This window comes from Ctenopharyngodon idella, chromosome 20 (assembly GCF_019924925.1).
Source record: "Ctenopharyngodon idella isolate HZGC_01 chromosome 20, HZGC01, whole genome shotgun sequence".
In the NCBI taxonomy this organism is placed as follows: domain Eukaryota; kingdom Metazoa; phylum Chordata; class Actinopteri; order Cypriniformes; family Xenocyprididae; genus Ctenopharyngodon; species Ctenopharyngodon idella.
The window spans coordinates 7,829,495-7,850,846 of record NC_067239.1 but is presented as its reverse complement, the minus strand read 5'-3'; the positions used below and the strand labels follow the sequence as shown (position 1 = coordinate 7,850,846).

The window sequence follows — 21,352 nt, the reverse complement described above, 5'->3', positions numbered from 1 at the left end:
TGCCAACCGCCATAAAACAAAAAGAAGATTCTTCATGAAAATAAATAAAGTCAATAAAACAATAAGAAGCAAAGTGTAGCTTATTAACACCATCTGAAGAGAGAATAATGGGTCTGAAGACATTTTTTTTTTATTTGTAATAATACAGGTGTACAGTAGTGTGTATATATATATATATATATATATATATACTATTATGTATATATACTATATATATATGTGTGTGTGTGTGTGTGTGTGTGAAATTTAAAATTGTATTTTGACAATTTAGTTGAATAATTAAATAAAATATTTTTGTTTAGTAATTCTGCATCATGCATCTTATTGAGACCACAATATGCGACACTTAGACAAGAAGTAAAAACTCAAAAGAATGTTTGAAAAAAAATCTAAAGGCAGTAAGTTCTGTCATGTAAACAAACAAAAAAAAAATGCTGTAACATTGCATTATAAAGAATCTACTGTATCTTAATTTCATCAGTTAGGTTCCAAAAGTAAGGAAAACATATACTTTTAAATTCTTAAAAATGCACGATTAAATATGGATAGTTTTTTTATTCTCTTAAGTAAATGTTTGTGTAAACACAGTACTTTGAGTAAAATTTTGCTCATATCAATTTAATTTCTCTGTACTTTATACACTCCTGTTTCGCGAAGCAAAGCAGCATTTAAACTAGGCCAACCCTGGGTTTTAGGCACCAGGAAGGCTCATCAGTCTTACTTTTTGGAATTAATTTAGATCAATCTTTTTATGTAACTGACTTAAGTCTTAAGAAAAAAAAATGAGATGGCTAAAGGACACAGGGCAACTTTTTGAGCAATGTTGCTCGGCAAAATTCCCATTAAGAATGGGCAACAAATTTCTATCTGGATACTTTAGATTGAAATTTGTTGCCCATTCTCAATGGGAAAGTGCCCAAGCAACATCGTTCAGCAAAATTGCCCTGCAACATTGCTCAAAAAGTTGCCCTGTATATCATCACAACTTGTAAGAAGCAGTTTATGCAATAAAGTCACTCCCCCAGTTTCTCTTGCTGCAAATTGATTATTTATAATTATTTTATATGATTTATTTTATATATGATTCATATAATTATAAATACCCATAATCCATTACAAATGAGCAATTTTAGTTTAACAATTATTATTAAGAATTCCATTTAAATTAACATAATAGTATATTGATAGTATATTGATATTCTTCAATCTCCTGATCTTCAGCAGAATAGAGAATTGAATTGTGCTGGCTCACTTGTGAGAAGTGAATAGCAGTTTCTAGGCACGTGATTGGCAGTCCGCTACTGATGTCAGACTTTCATGTGCACACGCTCTATGAACTCATGATCAAAGCCTTAGTTGACAGAGAAAGTTAATGATCAGTGTCATAGTACCAACAAAGCCTGATTGGGTTGGTTTGGTTTTGTCAACTTGAATCTAATCCCGTAACCCCCCTGAGAGTAAAATCTAAAATCTTATGTACAATGTTTTATGAGCTCGATTCCAAACTGATGCCATAACTTTATATTTGCATTATGTTTTGTGTAGCTAAAACAGTATAACACTGTGCTTGTTATGCCACACTGTAAACCCGAATAAGTTGGCAAAACGAAAAAAAATTTGAGGTAATCAGTTACCTTCAGTTACCTTAATCAGTTAAGTTAAGAAATTCAAAGTTCAAGTAAGCAAAACTGGCAGATTTCAATTTTGTACTCGTACATTTTAATCGCTCTTAACTTGAATTTTTTGAGTAAGTTCATTCATACATTAAAATTAAAATTATCATGTAATTAGGGCCCGAGCACCGATGGTGTGAGGACCCTATTGTAATTGCTCAGTTCTTCTTCTTCTCCGAAATAATCGCATTTTTGAGGGCCTAAACATGCTCGAAAACTCATGAAACTTTGCACACGCGTCAGAAGTGGTGAAAATTTACATCTGATATGGGTTTCAGGCGAAATGGCTCGATAGCGCCACCTACAAAATTTCAATCAAGTGCCCTTCGTGCTACGTTTCACGTACAAGTATGACATTTGGTAGACAGATGTAACAGCCCAATACCTACAAAAAAGTCCCGGGTGCAAAATCTGAAAACCCAACAGGAAGTGAGATATTTTGAATTTTCTCTGCAAAATTTTAGTAGAGTTCGCCATTTCCAGACATTGTATTTTAACGAACTCTTCCTAGAGCTTTAATCAGATCAACATCATATTTGGTCAGTCTAAAGGCCTTTGCGACGTTAAATTGTGAAGATCTTGAGTTTTCGCTGAAGGGCGTGTCTGTGGCGGCCTGACAAAATTCGATGTTTCGCCATGAAACAGGAAGTTGTTGTAACTCTGGCATACAACGTCCAATCTGCCTGAAACTTCACATGTTTTTTTAAAGTCCTGGCCTGAAGACATCTACATGGCAATATTCAGTTACAGTCATAGCGCCACCTGCCGGCAACAGGAAAAGTCATGTTTTACACTGTGATTAACTCCTCGTTGAGATTTAACCAGAACAACATCATATTTGGTCAGTCTAATCTTAAGGCCTTACTGATGTTAAATTGTAAAGATCTTGAGTTTTCGTTGAACGGTGTGTCCGTGGCGGCCTGACAAATCTGATGTTTCGCCATGAAAGAGGAAGCTGTTGTAAGTCAGGCATACAATGTCCGATCTGCCCCAAACTTTACATGTTTGATAAGAGATCTGGCCTGAAGACATCTACATGCCAATATTCAATTACTCATAGCGCCACCTGCTGATAACAGGAAATGACATGCTTTACACTGTAATTCACTCCCAGAAACACATTTAAATATACCACAAAGTACCAAACATGTGAGAAAACACTTTAAATCATGCAACACTTGGCTAAGTGCTAATGTATGCGATTAACGCCACAAAACAGGAAGTTGTTGTAACTCGGGCATACAATGTCCAATCTGCCCCAAACTTCACATGTTTGATAAAAGTCCTGGCCTGAAGACATCCTCATGGCAATATTCAGTTATAGTCAAAGCGCCACCTGCTGGCAGCAGGAAGTGTGGCACATCAAAATGCCTTTGACATATTTCTCCTATATTTGTCGCCCACTGTTAATTGTCTTCCTAAGGGCATTGGGTGGCGGTGGCCCCGGGTGCGAGGGCCCTTTCAACGCTGCTTGCAGCTTTAATCTCAACTTATATTTTTAGTAGTGGAAATTTAGCTAGCTATAATTAGCTAATTCAGACAATGCAAATAATTGGTAACACAATGCTTAGCATAGCATAGCAATTGCTGAAAGAGTACGGCATAAAACATTTATGATTTATGTTCTCAAACTAAGCCAATGCTCCACTCGTAGGCATGGTGGTAACCCCCCAGTTTCAGTTAAATTTAAGTTTGTCTAAATTAAAAGTTCATAAAATTCAAAACAAATGAAACAATTCAGTTTACTTAAAATGTATCAATTCTGTGAACTCAAAAGAAAAAGTTCTAAATACTCATAAAAGATAATTTGATTGAACCAGTTAGTTTTATTTGAGTTTGCTCTACTCAAACCAATTAATTATTTTAAGCATTAGGGTTTACAGTGCAAGGTCATGAGTTTGATTCCCAGGGATTGAATGAACTGATAAAATATATACCTTGAAGGCAATGCGTTTGGATAAAAGTGTCTGTCAAATGCATAAATGCAAGTTTGATGCAACAGAAACCAATTTTAGAGTCCCAGCTGTCACATTTAATGAAAAATGGCCAAGATGTATGGACAGAGCAGAGGCTGCAGTGCTAATGTCTAATAGCTGGTGGTGTTGCCAAGCAACAGGTTGAATGCAGGTTTTGTTAATGGATGCATTAGTGTTTTATTATATTCATAAGAATCGGATGGGCTACAAACAGCACGGATGAAGAAAAACATATTTTCCTTCATCCTTCTTTTCCTTTATCTTCATCTATTATTCTTTATCTTATTCCCTGTGTTTTCTTCTTCTAATTACTTGTGCCCGTTCTCATGCCTACTTACATCCGGTTTCTCATGCTTTTGAGTAATTACGATCTCTTTCACATTTGTCCTTCAATCCCACACACTGTTTCATTATATCAGTGTTTCTTTACCTTTACAGTCCAAACAGCACAGCTGATGTTTTCATTAAAACAAGATGGACAATGGCTTACACCTCAAGCCATGATTTGTTCACATAAATGTTATTTTAGGAAAAGACATTGCTCATGCTCAACATTTACACAATCTTATTGAAAATGCATCCTAGCCTGAGCACAAAGGTAGTGAGAATCTCTGAATGGCTATCAAGCAAGAAAATGTCATCTGAGCTGTGAATATCTGAGCCTTGTGAGAGTATGGGTGACATTTACTCCTACATAACTGCTATAGTCGATCTGACTGAGCACATGCTGTTCCCTGCTAAACACACACATAAACATACACGCACATACATAAATACACTCAAGAGCTCACAGATGCAGGTCTCTGTGTTTAGTCTAAGAACGCTCTGTGCTATTGCTCATTAACTCCAGCATGACTCCAGCATACAGAACACATAAACTCCAAGCTGCATACTAATTATGGTTTAAAGAAACATGTTTGTCAAATTTAGCTCGGTCATAAAAATCCATTTAGTGTCTGCACTGTTTAATAAAACACTGGATAGACATGAGTCATAACTTATAATGGCAGCTTGAAAGGGCCCAAGATAAAAAAAAAAAAAAATGTCAGAAATGAATGGCAAGGGATCTGGTTGTTGACTCATGTAAATGTAATGTTTTTAATGAAGAATGTATAGCCTTTTATAGTATTATTTTCCTTTTATATTTCATGGACCATCAAATATGGACCATAATTCCAAATGTAGTATGTGATTGCCAAAATGGAGCCAGTATCATGAGCTGCATATATTTTAACATTTCATTAATTAGTATGAAAGTGCAAACATAATAAAAATAATAATAATAAAAAAAACCCCAGATAAAACTGTAAAAGACATTTAACTTTGCTGTTTGAACCATGTGGTTAACAACAATTTAGTGCCTTATTGTAATGAAGGGTCAACAGTGTGTGGATCCATAAGCAGCTTTATTAAACACAGCAGCAGTACAGGAAAGGGCAGAGCAATACCGTAGTCAGGGACAGGCAGGGGTCGAGGCAGGCAGCAGGAATCAGAGACGGGTCACAGGCAGAGATCAAGACAGGCGGCAAACAATCACAGTCCAGGGTACAAGCAAAGTTCAGGGCAGGCGGCAGAGGTTCACAGATAACAAACAGTCCGGGTAATAACAAGATATCAGTCCACAGAACTAACGCTCAGAAATGACTACCGTAGCAAATCAAGACTTCGCAAAGATGTGGTGTGCGTGCGTGTCTTAAATAGTGTGTGTGTGATGTGGTGCAGGTGAAAGTGCAATCAGTCCCAGGAATGAGGGCCTATGGGAAATGGAGTCCGAATGGCAAAGAGTAAATATTCCGGAGATGGCTCCCTCCGGCGGTCCGGAGGATGAGCCGTGGAAGCCATATTCACGACACTTATCATACACCTGGTGCAATGCGTGTTTTTTGCTAGTTTCAGCCCGATGCAGTTATCATTATCACGTTGTTTAAATAGCAAATGCACTCGCACCCATCTGTTTTGCCCATGGGTGTGCTGGTCTGAAAACGAGGTGTGTTCAGGTGCATTGTTGGCGTGTTGCTCTTTTGATGCAACTGAAAACTGACTGTGCCATTGACCAACAAAAACCTGGCTCTAAAGTCAATGGCACAGTTTGTTATTTAAAGGGTGCGTTAGTAATATGCGCCTATAGGCGGGTGCACAACGTGCGTACACTCTGCTTGTTACACACACAGGGACGAGCAGCAGCACACAAACAAATGTCATAATAGATAGTCATTGCATGTATCAGAATTACCTATTTGCAGTAATGATGAATGAAATTAGCTAATTATTTGACCAATCGTGGCAAAGGTTGAGGGTGTCTATATTCTGCCATGTAAATAGCAATCTGCCATGGTGCAAGCGCACCTGGCTTTTAAAGCCAGGTTTTTTTTGGCACGTTATGCCCAAAACACACTCATGACTCATTAAGAGACTGGGTACAACCCTTTTGGACCATGTGTTTAGCGCACCGACCATTTTTTCCATTGTTAAACTAGCAAAAGTGGATTCAGACATGCCCTAAGTGCACCTGAGCCATGCACTTCAGACCATGCGCTTAGATCATTAAAATAAGGCGCTTAATGTCACATAATGAGAGCAATTCGAAAGCATACAGAGCCATCTGTTCTCTAATCACTCACGGTTCTTTGATGTCATACACCGATTGGTCTGCGCAGTGCCACTTCAAGTCAAACATACCTTTTCTTAACTCTTTCCCTGCCATTGATGGTATTTTCCGTCATTTATGAGACAACGCTTCCCTACCATTGACGGAATTTTCTGGCATTCCATGTTTTCACTGCTATAAGGTAGGGGGCGTTATTATGCATCTTCTGAAAGAACAGAGAATCTCCAGATCAAAAAAAAAAAAAAGGTGCAGAAACAAGCAATAAAATGTCTGGGTTACTAACGTAACCTCGGTTCCCTGAGATAATGGAAACAAGCATTGTGTCAGTCTTTTAGCTGATGCTATGGGGGAAAACTCCTTTTTCTATGAATGCTGAAGCCTGATGAATCATGTCTGTGCAGCTGCATAGACAAATGCATTTCAGCCTGCCAAATTGGATGGGGCTACCTGCCTATATAAGTCTGCCTACATAAGCGCTAAATGCCATATCATCAGAATCTTTTGACTGAAAGCAGCATGCGTCGACTCAAGTGCAAGAGAGCAGTAGCACGGCAAGCTACGCAATGCTCATTCCCATTATCTCAGGGAACCGAGATCACATTAGTAAACGACACGTTCCCTTTCGTTATGGTTCACTCACATTTTGTCAGTCTTTTAGCTGATGCTATGGGAAACACAGTCCAACAGCGCCGTGCTACGAGCGCACAACTGAAGACCCTTCATTGCGAGCCCAGCCCACGCACTCAGGGAATGAGGGCTTTAGTTGAGCTGTCATAGAAAACATTACGGTTGAATACCAGGAGGCAAAGAATTCACCCTGTATAACCCCTGAACAGGCTAGACCTTAAGGGGTCATTTAGGCAGACAAGATCCGTGCCTGAAAGGCAGGGACATCCAGGTTATAAAATCTGGCTAAGGTAGATGGTGAGGACCAGCCGGCCGCTGTGCAGATGTCACCAAAGGATATTCCGCTCGACCACGCCCATGAGGAGCCCATTCCCCTAGTGGAATGGACCCTCACTCCAATAGGACACTGTAAGCCTAAGGAAGCATAGGCCAGCGCGATCACATTCACTATCCAGTGGGATAGTCTCTGCTTCGTAACCGGCAGCCCTTTAGTGAGGCCTCCGAAGCAAACAAAGAGCTGCTCTGACTGCCAGAACTGACTAGAGCACTTGACGGGGCGCGACATTTTTAGGGCCCAGACTGGGCAGAGTAGGTGCAAAAACTGCTTGTCCTCGGACATGGGAAGAGCAGAGAGGGTTATGACCTGTGCCCTTAAATGATTAGTTCACCCAAAAATTACATTTCTGTCATTACGTACTCACCCTCATGTCATCCCAATCCCGTAAGACCTTCGTTCATCTTCGGAACACAAATTAAGATATTTTTGATGAAATCTGAGGATTTCTGAACCACACATAGGCAGCAACATCATTGAACCTTTTGAGGTCCAGAAAGGTAGTAAAGACAACGTTAAAATAGTCAATGTGACTACAGTGGTTCAACCTTAATTTTATGAAGCGACGAGAATACTTTTTACAAGCAATAATAATTACTTTATTTAACAATTTGAACTGTTGTCTTATGACGCATGGGTCGTGCTGCTCACATGTACAGCATTGGCCAATACTGAGCCTGCGTTCGGATGTAAACGGGCATTTCTTCAACTAGAGGCACTTTTAGCCTTGTGAAGTTGAATAAAAAAAAACTTGTTCAAAAGACACGTAACACAGTCTCATAAGTTCAAATAATTTCTCTAGTTTTAAGGTCTGTAAGAGGACAAACGTAGATTACAAGAGAAATTGTTAATATTTAACTTTTTTTTCCGACCTGCAATGAACAAATGTCATTTTCACCACATCTCAATATACAGCTGTTATTTAAAAATAGAATAACTTATGCCACTCAAGAATTGTCTAAGATCATTTTTGTAACTAGTTTTACCAGTTTTTCCACAATGTACAATAATTATACATTTGTCAATGCGATAAGTTATTTGCCCTAAGGACCAAATGCTGAACTCTACACCTGTCACACTCTGAAATGTAATATTGGTTTGGGTAAGAGCTTATTAGAAAATAAATAACTTGAATTTTTATATTAAGTAGAGCATGATCTCATAAATTGTGGATACATTTTTAATGTGTGATGAGAACTTTTTAAATATTTTTTAAAAATGTGTGTGATGATGGAAATGACAGCGTGTTGTGGAAATGACAATGAATTAACGGGAATGTAGAGAAACAGTAGAGATATTTATTAGAAAATTCTTAAACTCATCACACTCATTAAACTCAATTCACAGAGTCATTAAACATAACCACACCTGTTTTTAGTGTAGTGCTTAGTTTGATGTATAAAACTGATTTGTCTCAAAGATGAACGGTTAGAGTTTATACTGTAAATAACTGACACAAATGATGGCAAGGCAAAAGTATAAGCAATAAATGATGCATCAAAATTTCAACATTGTGAGATAATTATGAAGCTTTATGATTGTGAGAGTTTGATACTGAAATGTTCTCATTGGTCTCTTAAATGAACACTCAGAGAGAGCGTTTGACAGATCTGCAATTGCTTTTACTACTCCTTTTTCTTTTTTTCTCAGGTATCTCTCCATGTCTCTTTTTAGTCTCTCTTCATATTTTATAGGGTCAGCTTTTATTTTGTCCCTATAGGCCTGTGACCTTTCTTTTGTTGTCTTAGGTGGCATCTTAAAAATAGAAAAAAATGAAATCAATTAATATAAAAGTAATATAATTTAGAAATAAAAATATCATAATATAATTATAAATATAAAAAGTATTGTAATATACACTATATTGCCAAAAGTTTTGGGATGCCTGCCTTAACGTGCACATGAACTTTAATGACATCCCATTCTTAATCCGTATGGTTTAATATGGAATTGGCCCACGCTTTGCAGCTATAACAGCTTCAACTCTTCTGGGAAGGCTTTTCTCAAGGTTTATGGGAATTTTTGACCATTCTTCTAGAAGCACATTTGTGAGGTCAGGCAGTTATGTTGGCGAGAAGGCCTGGCTCGCAGTCTCCGCTCTAATTCATCCCAAAGGTGTTCTATCGGGTTGAGGTGAGGACTCTGTGCAGGCCAGTCAAGTTCCTCCACACCAAACTGGCTCATCCATATCTTTATGGACCTCGCTTTGTGCACTGGTGTGCAGGCATATTGGAACAGGAAGGGGCCATCCCCAAACTGTTCCCACAAAGTTGGGAGCATGAAATTGTCCAAAATGTCTTGGTATGCTGAAGCATTAAGAGTTCCTTTCACTGGAACTAAGGGGCCAAGCCCACCCCTGAAAAACAACCCCACACCATAATCCCCCCTCCAGCAGATGTCTTAACAAATGTCAGTAGACCTGGAAGATTTTAAAATGAGCAGTTTATTCATAAATACGTAAGATTGCTGTGGAAATACAAACCGGAAGTCAAAAGACAACGAGCGCAGCGCTGAAAAGGGGCGGGGCTACATAAGGTCTATATTGTATTATATAAAAAGTATTACACAAATCTACTCTCACAATCCATATCAATTGTACTTTGTAACCATACATGTCATTTCCACCACATGCTGTCATTTCCACCACAGAGGGCAGTGTGGTGGAAATGACATTTCTGTAGTTTTTTGTGAAAAAATGGAAGATAGCTTCACTGATTAGCTTTGAATTAATACTTAGCATTTCATGTATGCAAAATACTCTAATTTAACTTAACATTTTTAGCTTTTTATAAACACCCTGGAAGGTACAGCATGTTTGGAAATGATGTAGAATAAATATATTAACTGATCAAGCAATATTTACCTTGATTTTTCTTCATTTGTTGTTGATGAAAATTTAAATTCCCTCCATGTCCAACATATGTTCTGATGTCACTGAACATTTCCATAGAAACCACCTAAACAATCTTTCACACAAACTTTTTAAAAGGACATTACAGTGTTGTGATGGAAAGACACCAATACTGTGCGACAGCTATATTTTGTATAAAAAGTAATATTGATAGTGGTCTCACATTAAATACTATAATGTATTTTAATTCTTTTAGCCCCCTAAAGAAATTTGACAACTTAGTCATTAACTGTGTTTCCACTGTCGGGCCAAAAGCGTACGCGCTAATGCGTGCCAGGGCCAGCCGCGTTTCCACTGTTACTTCCGGGGTTTGATCAGGCCTCATCGGGGCTTCCTCGGGGTCAATGGCCAGGGGATTTTGCAGTGCTAAAGGCTACTTATGCTAACCGTTGTGATGGAAAATACCAGAGACTGCTTGAAGAACGTAGACAAATGATTTATCAATATTTTTCTAAATGTGTAAGCCTTTTGACTCAAAAGCCTTAAATGGGGTTGTTTTGTGCATTTCTGTGATCGCAAATAAATGGAAGAAGGTGCAACCGAATAGGTATGTGATCTCTTTTTGTGTGGAATGGTACATACCAGTTTGATTCAGCCATGATTGATGTACACATTAATAAATTACTGTCACTGTAACATTTTTTTATTGTAAAACATTGGTCAAATATCGACGCTAGAGTCTTAAGTCTTTAAGTAAAGATCAAACATTCGCTTCTGTTATGCTCATTTTGCGATCTGGCTAGTTTTCAGTCAGCTGGTGAAATGGTGAGGTTGTGTGACATAATTCTATGGAGGCACTGCGGAGCTACTGGCCTGACAGTGGAAACGGAACTTGATTTTGGCCTCAGTACTTGAGGTCCGAGGCTATTGGCCCCGCCCAACACATTGTTAGTCCTGGCTCGCGCTGGCCCGACAGTGGAAAAGTGACTATTCTTCCCAACACATTGGCCTGACAAAAGAAATGTGACAGCGCAATGGCATTGAGCAAAGACAAATTCAAGGAAAATTATTAAAAGCATTTTCTCATAAAACATTTAAAAAGGCTAAAATATCAGGGCGTGAAAAAGCATGCTATTTTGGGGAAATTTTGGGTAGAATTTTTTTTTCTTTTTTTAACCCTGATGACATTTATAAATACAATATAAATAACAAATAAATAAATAAATAAATCATGTTTTATTTATTTTGCATTACATAGGCTACTAATCAAATCTATGGAATAACATGACTAAGTGTAATATAATTTTAATTAAGTCCGTCTTAATGGGTGATCCATGTAATCAGATGGATCCAGCATAGAACCTTAAAACCTGTTCCCTTGGAGCAGCGATGAAAAATTAACTTCCACAGTTTCACAGTTCAGACTGCTCGAAGAATGCACTGCAAAAAGTGCTTTCCAGTCCAAAGATCTACAAATTCTTAAATCAAGAAGCATTTACTAGAAAAGTAAAACAACGAAGCTTGTTTTGTAAATCTTGTTTTATGAAAGAAAAATCTAAATTGAGTTTTTGCTTTAAAAAAAGCAAACTTATCTGCCAATGGGCTAAGAAAATAATCTTTGTTTTCCATTTGAATAAAATATTTTTTCTTACCCCACTGGCAGATAATTTTGCTTGTTTTAAGCAAAAACGTACTCGTTTTTATTTATTTATTAGAAAACAAGAAGCTATATAAACATTTTTTTTCAGTGTAATATGCAAGATAATGACAGCAAGTGTGCTGCTGATGCGTGGAAATATATGACGTAACTCACAGTAAGGTAATTCCACATCCATTAAACGGTTGCGCTCTGACGCAATTGCCCTTTTTAGGGGACATTCGTCAGATAATTATAATAGGCTACTAGGCCAGCAGCAAATGCCTGTTGCTCCACTGATTGAATTGAAAGAAAAGTGCATGGGCGTGCATGGGCGTGCATGAACTGGAAATTCAACACCGGGACTAATAAAGCTCAACCATGGTAAATCCCTGAATACTATTGCAAATAGCTTTGGCGTTTCTGTTTAATGTATCCGTAAGCAAATGGGGGAAAATACAATTTAATTTATAGATATTTGGAATGGAGCTATCTGATCTCGCATTTGAACGAAACTGCATCTCTGGGGGCGAAATCTCCAATACCATTAGGTGAGTAGCTAATAGAGTTAGGTCAATGAATTCGCATGTTTTTTTAACCATATATGCACGTACAAACGCAATATTTTCCATGTTATCTCATTCTATTTACAGCATCTTTTTTTCCCTCTCCCCTTTTCAGCCAGATCGAAATGCAGGTATCCAAAAGCCCTTTAATCGACGCCACTGTCAATGCAGTCACATCGAGGCAAGAGCTGCGGTGGATAATCGAGCCAGTGATGCCCAGTGAGAGCTTGGACCATACCAGCGAACCAACAGCAACTGAGAAAGGAAGAAATTTACAGGTCAAAATACTTAAAATATAAAATATTACTATAAAAAAAAGCATATATATATATATATATATATATACACACACACACACACACACACACACACATATATATATATATATGTATATATGTGTGTGTGTGTGTGTGTGTGTGTGTATACTGTATTATGCTTGCCCTGATAAGTTCAGCCTTTCAGTTAAAATTCATATATCCTAAATTTATCTTCATTATATATAGATGGACCCTGCCTGAATAAGTGCTAGTGTGGGTTTATTGTGTTCCCTAAAGCTAGCAAAATATGATGAAATTGATATATTAAATTCACATACATTGTTTGAAACTAATTGCCTATACAAAACATTTGTGTTTTGCAACTTCAAAAAATTGTACTGAGATATAGCGCTTGTGAAACTTTCCAGTTTGACAACTAGCCCCTCTATATTAATATATTTTGGTAATGATCAGTAATAAAACAATAAAGTAATGAAGGACAAAATAAATTATTCAAATTTTTAAAATATAGTTTGTTTTTGTTTTGTTTTACGATAGGTAAGACACGTTTCTCAATACTTAGGTCAAAACTCTTCACACAGTGAGCACAACAGCAGTCTATGTGGGCTAAACTGTGGATCATTTATCACTGCTTTGGCACAAAATGCATTCAATGACAACATCTATCAAATGACATGAATACATTTCTCACTTAGACTCTGCCAAAACTCTATGTGTCACGTATCTCTGATCCAAAGAGGCTTGAAATGGAAAACTCGAATACTCAGGAAATAGCAATAAACATAAACTCAACTAACATAGACGATGATCGACCCCGAACTGAACAAAACAGGAAGTGTTTATACTCCCGGAAGGCACATCCTCGCGCCATAACTGAACCTCCAACTCTGGAGGGAGGGAGGGAGGGGGTTTTGAAGGTGGGCGTGAAGCTGGTGATGGACAGGGACCAGGAGGAGTCCGTGGAGACAGACACCGTAGTGGAGCCGACGGTGGGATGAACCAGGGTGGAGCTTTGACTGAAGGGCTGGGCGGAACCCGGTGATGGACTAATGGAGGCAAAACCAGGGTGCAAGGAGTATCCGGCAGAGAAGCTGACAGACCAGGGCGATATCCACGGCCCGGAAGCCCAAGGTGGAGCTGCTAGCTCATGGGACTGAGGCAGAGACAGGTGCTTGGCAGACCAGTATGACGATGGAGGGAATGAGTATGATGGGGAAGCCAGAGGGAAGGAGAAGCCTGGTGGAGCCGAAGGGGTGGAGGGTTGAGGCGCAGCCGGAGATCCAGAAGTCTGTGGTGGAGGCAGAGCGACGACTGACAAAGGCTAATCTGGAGGGACGAAAGAGCCCGGAGGAGTCCCGGGGCTGGGAGACCACGGTGGCGTCGAGGGAGCGCAGAGCCGGGGTGGAGTTGTAGGGCTGACAGGCTGAGGTGGAGACATGGGCCTGGAGGCTTGAGGTGACGCCGAGGAATCCTTATCCTCATGCTGAACTGGTAGTCAGGATGGACCACATGGCGCCATATTCGTGGCGGGGGCAGAGCCGAGGAGCAGGATGAAACCAGTGACACCGACGGATTCAGAGAACTGGACGAAACCGACGGAGGGGATGGGACCAGGAAGTCACACATTGGAGAAAGAAGATTTCCGGATGGGACCTGCGTGAAAGGCAAAAACTTGGGGGTGGGGACTCGGGAGGGAAATGGATCTGTGCACCACAGATCCATAAGGCAGTGATCCTCTCCTGGCTCTGAGATGGACTGATCAGCACACTTTGACTCCGGGGCGACTCAGGTGGCAGGTTCTAACGTTCAGTCAGTAGTAGGTGTGGGTCCGGGCTCCCTCTCTGCTTCACCGAAGTTAAGCTAAACAGAGAGTCGCCCTGCTGTAGCATCCCCCACCAGTATTCCACTAGCGCCCTGTTCTTACAAGTGATGTGGCGATGCAGTGTCGGTAAGTCTTTAACATTTTTATTTAGTTGGTCTATCTGTCACATACCTCTGATTCAAAGAGGCTTGAAACAGGAAGTCTTGCAAAAAGTCTTTTAATAGGAAACTCAAATACTCAGGAAATAGCAATAAAGATAAACTTAACTAACATAGAAGATGACCAACCCCGAACTGAACAAAACAGGAAATATTTATACACAAGATAACTGAGGGAACTAATGAGCTAAAATAATTGACAACCGGTGAATTAAATGAGAAAGACACAGACTAGAATTCTAGGTCAGAGACAAGAAAGAAACACAAGACATTATTGTAACACTATGTACAGGCCAATTTGCACATTCACATACTCTTTTCAAAACTGTTAAGCTAAAGTTCAAAACCTAACATAATATAAAACTAAATATGACAGTAATTTATGGCATATCTACAGTAATACCATACTGGAATATATTCTGAATTAAAAAATGAAATACTATATAACTATTAGATGTAGCTGAACTCCTACACAGGTATTAGTCTTTCAATTTCATTATCATCTATACAAAATAGACAATTTAGGAATAATTTGTACTGTAATGTAAACATGGATCATGTAACAGTGAATTGTAAATAGCAGAGAGTGTCATTCTTGTTTTGTAAAGAAACTTTACAAAAAACATTGTATAATACTATGTGTATTTTAGGTCATTGTTTTATGAGTGACAAAGTGTGTTTGTTGGTTAACAAACTTTGCTAGTGTTGTGGAAGAATGACTTGATTTGAGACATGTATGAAGAAGTGTTTTGGTTGCTTTAGTGCATTTTGGATGTGAAACTGCTGTGCCAAGTTGAAAGGTGGTTAGGAGAACTGTGTGAAGAGTTTTTGAAAAAGAGATCTAAGTACTGAGAAATGTGTCCTCCAAGCAAAAAAAAAAAAAAAACCTGTAATAGTTATACATAACAATATAGTTATGTTGTTATATTGCTTAACAATATATTGCTCCATTATTAGCTCAGTCCAGATGAAGAGGAGAAGAGAAGACGGAGAAGAGAACGTAACAAGATGGCGGCTGCCAAATGCCGCAACCGTATAAGAGAACTTATTGACCTTCTGCAGGAGGTGAATAATAGGGCTGTACTGCCATTTTTTATATAGTGCTCAGGGTGGAGAATATATTATGATAATACATCTTGTTTGACCAGTTTTAACTTCAGACTTCTGTAATTGTGCAAAGAATCTGTTATGAGTGACAAATGAGAAATGAATCATCCAGGTATTAAAGGGATAGTTCACCTCATAATGAAAATTCTGTCATCAATTACTCACTCTCATATTGTTACAAACCCACAAGTCTTTCACTCATCTTCACAAATGAAGATTTAATTTTGATTTTAATGAAATCTGAAAGATTTCTTTGTCTCCATTAAAAGTCTATTCACCCAAAACTCTGACACTACAAAACATTCATAAAAAACCCCACATAAATCAAGCTGCTTATCCAAGTCTTATGAAGAGACACAATCACTTTATATGATGAACAGATTTAATTTTACCAAAGTTTACCAAATTTGAGTGCTATGCACATTCGCTGATCAATGTTTGTATGTGAATAAAAGCCTAAATTAAATCTGTTCATCATATAAAGTGATTGTGTCTCTTCAGAAGACTTGGATTAAATTGCTAGATTTATATAAATTTCTTTTATGAACGATTTGAAGCGTCAGAGTTTTGGGCCAACAGACTTTCAATGGAGGAACAGAAATATCTCAAATTTCATTAAAAATATCTTAATTTGTGTTCCTGTCACAAACACTGTGGTAGTGAGCAAACGCATGATGCAGGATAACAAAAGTTAGCAACAAAAGTTTAGTATTAGATGCGTAAGAAATTAGTCCTACACACAAGAGCTTTTTAAGGACAAAAAAAAGACAAATGTCTTGAAATACAACATCTGAACAATGTTTTGCATTATTTTTCTAATAATTTAACAGCCCGTTGTCAATTATTCCTTACATATAACATAGTAGTAAATGAGGGAACTAAACAAGAAACAGTTGAATGTAATCAGTAACTAAGGAAACTAACTAAGGAACAATGAAGACTAAACTGAAAGGGTATGCATAAAACCAAGACACATGAACAAAAACACAATGAATTAAGACAGAACCCTGACAGTACTCCATCCTCCCATAAAGTACTACCTTGCCCCAAAACTAACAGTCCAACAGCGAAAGGAGTGAGGGGGTTTTGGAGGAGGAAGAGGGGCAGGCGAGGGAAAGCAAACAGTCAGTTGAGGGGAACACCATGGCAGTGCTGACAGAGGGAGGAGACAAGGTGGAGCCTTGATGGGTCTCTTGACCAGAGCCTGGGGGGCAACAGACGGAGGCAGACAGTGACCTATGGCGAAGTTGCAGGCCTAGAAGTCTAAGGGGACACCACTGACTTGGGTGACCAAGGGGAAAACGGGGCGAGACCAGAGGGAGTGAGGACCAAGGAGGAGCTGAAGGGAAAGAGGAACCCGGTTGAGCTGAATGGGGGGAGGGCTGAAGAACAGCCAGAGGCCAGGAAGTCTGTTGCGGAACCAGGATGATGATGTGAGTGACCAAGGTGGAGGCAGAGGGAAGAGGGGGCCCAGTGGAGCCCGAGTGACATCGGACTACAGCTGAGCTGAGGAAGCATAGAGCCAGGGTGTAACCGATAGGCTGACATGCCAAGGTGCAATCATGGGCCTGAAGGCCTGAGGTGAAGGTGTGTTTCATTGTCCCAGCACACCTTGTTGTAGAGCTCTAGGAAGTCTTCCAACTATTCCTCCAGTGTCCAGCCGTTTTGGTCGGTTCTTCTGAAACTGTGGTAGGGAACAAACTTATGACACAGGATAACTCAACAAAGATACTATAATGAACATGGAGAATATAATCAGGAATATACACTAGCTACATTTACCAACAATGACAACCGACAAAGCACTGAACAGAGCAAAGAGTATATATATATACATGAGTAAATGAGGGAAACAAAGAAGAAACAGGTGAACATAATCAGTAATTAAGGAAACTAACAAGGGCACAATGGAGACTAAACTGAGAGGCCATTTACACGACACCGTTTTCAACTAGTAAAAACTGAAAACTTTTGATGCGTTTTGGCTGTTCATTTACACGACGACGGCATTTTGGGGGCCTCAAAACGCAAGCTTTTCGAAACCGGTTTCAAAGTGCAAGTTTTTGAAAATGATACCATTATCATCTCCATGTAAACAACAAAAATGCGAATTTGTTTTATACGGTGACTTCATGCGCATATGCATTACGTGTTCAGTCTATAGGTATATAGTGTTTCTTTACAAAGTGACATCGCCAACTACTGGCCTGGGATACATAACACAGGATTTTTAGTTGTTTTTGTGGATCCGTGTGGACGAGTTTCATTTTGACAATGTTGTCATCTGTACGCGGAAAACGCCAAGGAAAAACGTTTTTGTTTTTAATACACCATTGTCGTGTAAACATACCCCAAAGGCATTTACAAGAAACCAAGTTCCATTAACAAAAAAAAAAAAAAAACAATTAAACAAGACAGAACCCTAACAGTTCCGAAGATTAACAAAAGTCTTATGGGTTTGGAAAGACAAAAGACTGAGTAATTTTTGGGTGGACTAACCCTTTAACAACACATAAATGAATGTTTTCATAGTTTCAATTCAGTTACATGATTGGTGCGGAGACCTGGAGGGCAAAACATCCATAGAACTGCAGCACATGCCTGTCAATTTTTTTTTATCTGCCTCTCAAAAGAAGAAACACAAAAATATGTGAACAAATTGCAAGATTTGGGTGCTTATGATCCATATACAGCACCTGCTGCAGCATTTCAATCACTAAAAACTGTAGGACATTATAAAACACTTAACGTGAAAGTGATATTAAAAGATCAAATTCAGTATACACCTTACTGACGATGCATACAATACAGATGAGAAACTGAGCCCAGAATATGAATGGAACACATTCTTTATAATGGTTTTCTAAGGAAAAACACTTAATGAGAAACTGCACGTTGCGTTTATATTTTGGGCTCATATGCTTGCCTGTACATACATCATCAATAGGTGTATATTGAATTTGGTCTTTTAATATCACTGTGTCGCTACATTAGTACAAACCTGGTAAAAATGGCAATGGAGGAAAGCCTTGTTTTGCCCCTCAGGTGGGCGTTCCTAAGGGTGTGACGTAATGTAAAAATTATGAGTTGGAAAACTGAAACAATAATTACAATTGGCAATCCAGCAGTGTGTTTCAGGGAATCTGGTATTGTTACGTAATTACCAGCAGCACATGCTAATGAGAACCAGCTGTGAATTTGTTTTCAGGAGACTGAGCGCCTGCACATGGAGCAGATCGTGCTGCAGAGGCAGGTGAGCTGCCTGCAACAGGAGAAGGAACAGCTGAAAATGCTGCTGGCATCCCATGCATCCATCTGCACACTGGCACAGGAAAAGCCTCATTCCTTGGACACCTTTCTGTCACGAGAGCTTCTACCATCCAGAATCTCTATCACAATAAAACAGGAACCTCTGGATGATGTTAGTCGGTCGAAAAGTTTGGCGCTCCAACATGCAGTGGAACTGACAGAGAAAGGCCATGACTTACACTAAATTCAGTGAAGATGCACAAGCTCTTTTTAATTCAATATCTCTGTAAATACCTCATTACCCTAACCTTACGCAAGAGACATTCTGCATTCAACATCCAACTTTTCCTGTGGCAAGAAACCCATTCCAGATGGGAGTGTAATCACTTCTGGTGCTCTGGCTTTCTGGTGCCACTTCTTATGCTCTGGTGTCATCTTTTCATTATTTGTTGAGTGACACAATAAGTAGCATTTGTCTTTTACATCGTGATGTTTTGTAACAACGGCTGTTAATGTTTGGTATGTGGTAAATCTGACTCTAAATGCACTGACCTTATACATTTATCTGATTTCTCATATACACAAGGGCTCGACAATAAGAACATCTCGATGTTGAACATATTGAACATTGCTGAGAATTGTGCTGACTGAGGTATAAGGTAATGCTATCTAGCTGGCTCTGAAGTTAATGATTTGTAATAGAAAGCATCAGTTAGAATGGTTTGAAAATTATAAACCAAATCAATGACGTTTAACATCACATCATATAATTTTCTAATCAACTGTCATTATAGTTTTTTTTTAAATAATGAAAAAAGTAATGTTCAATAAAACATGTTTAAACTTGTTTTAAGAATAAAGTGAACTAAAATAATTGTATTAAATGTATCACAGAAATATGTCATTTCATTTTTGTGTATGCTATACTGTAAATGGTTATCAGCAAATATGTTTTGCATAAAAATGCAGTTCACGTTTTAATTTTGTTTTTCATCTTGAAAAGATTTGATATTTGAGGACAAGTCGAAGGATTAATTTACTCAAAATGAAAATTCTGTCATAATTTACTCACTCTACAGGATTCAAATTATTTTTTTTTAACTATTATAACTCCATTGACTTTCATTGTATAGGGGAAAAAAAAAACATTTTTCAAAATATCAAAAAGAAATGCATATAGGTTTGGAAGACACAAGATGAGTAAATGATGACAATTTTCATTTTTGGTTTAACTATCCCTTTAAGCATTAAGCTTAAAAGGTTAGTTCACTAAAAAAACGAAAATTCAATCATTAATTACTCACCCTCATGTCGTTCCACACCCATAAGACCTTCGTTCATCTTCAGAACACAAATTAAGATATTTTTGATAAAATCTGATGGCTCAGTGAGGCCTCCATTGACAGCAAGATCATTTCCTTTTTCAATGCCCAGAAAGGTACTAAAAACATATTTAAAACAGTTCATGTGAGTACAGTGGTTCAACCTTAATATTATAAAGCGACCAGATACTTTTTGTGCGCCAAAAAAATAAATAATAACGACTTTATTCAACAATATAGTGATGGGTGATTTCAAAACACTGCTTCATGAAGCTTCGAAGCTTTACTAATCTTTTGATTCGAATCAGTGGTTCAGAGCACCAAAATCACATGATTTCAGTAAATGAGGCTTCGTTATGTCATAAGCATTTCAAAATTTCAATAGTTCACGTGACTTTGGCAGTTTGATACACGCTCCGAACCACTGATTCGAAACAAAAGATTCGTAAAGCTTCGAAGCTTCATGAAGCAGTGTTTTGAAATTGCCCATTACTAGATATTGTTGAATAAAGTAGTTATTTTATTTATTTATTTATTTATTTATTTATTTTGGCGCACAAAAAGTATTCTTGTCGCTTTATAATATTAAGGTTGAACCACTGTACTCACATGAACTGTTTTAAATATGTTCTTAGTACCTATCTGGGCATTGAAACAGGAAATGATCTTGCTGGCAATGCAGGCCTCACTGAGCCATCGGATTTTATCAAAAATATCTTAATTTTTGTTCCGAAGATGAGCTAAGGTCTTACGGGTGTGGAATGACATAAGGGTGAGTAATAAATTACATAATTTTTATTTTTGGGTGAACTAACCCTTAAACTTACAGTACATGCAACAAGACAGAACATGCCCCATGGAGGCTATTTTGACATCTGCGAAGGAGTGGCAATGCTCAGGCATGCATGAAGAGTCCCCTTCCCCATTCCATTACAAAAGGAGAAGGATATCCACTACGCTGTTGGCATGAGTTCCTGTTTGGGATTTGGGAATCGACTTTCAATTCACACAGGCTTTTGCATTTTCTATTTAAAGGTCACAGGATATTGTGAAAAATCCCCCAAACTTTTAATAGCTTTCTTCAGGTGTGAAGAAGGAAGAGTGCTGTTAGGTGTCCGGTGTTCACACGGAGATGAAACTTTGAC

At 38.4% G+C, this 21,352-nt stretch overlaps 1 protein-coding gene across 2 annotated transcripts; it reads left to right on the top strand.

Moving 5' to 3' along the window:
* Nucleotides 1-11,686: 11,686 nt before the first annotated feature.
* On the top strand, nt 11,687-19,773 carry fosl2l (fos-like antigen 2 like). Of its 2 annotated transcripts, XM_051874016.1 has the most exons (5): nt 11,687-12,089; nt 12,180-12,256; nt 12,387-12,549; nt 15,487-15,594; nt 18,845-19,773. In XM_051874016.1, the coding sequence occupies exons 1-5, from the start codon at nt 12,087-12,089 to the stop codon at nt 19,127-19,129; spliced, it is 636 nt and encodes a 211-aa protein (XP_051729976.1). In that variant the 5' UTR covers nt 11,687-12,086; the 3' UTR covers nt 19,130-19,773. The 2 variants fall into 2 exon arrangements, with proteins under 2 accessions (XP_051729976.1, XP_051729977.1); XM_051874017.1 differs by having other exon boundaries at nt 11,689-12,256.
* The last annotated feature ends 1,579 nt before the right edge of the window (nt 19,774-21,352 follow it).

Coding starts and splice junctions, on each gene's coding strand:
- fosl2l (XM_051874016.1), top strand. Junction 12,550..15,486: donor AGAAAGGAAGAAATTTACAG/GTCAAAATACTT, acceptor CTCCATTATTAG/CTCAGTCCAGATGAAGAGGA. Junction 15,595..18,844: donor TTATTGACCTTCTGCAGGAG/GTGAATAATAGG, acceptor ATTTGTTTTCAG/GAGACTGAGCGCCTGCACAT.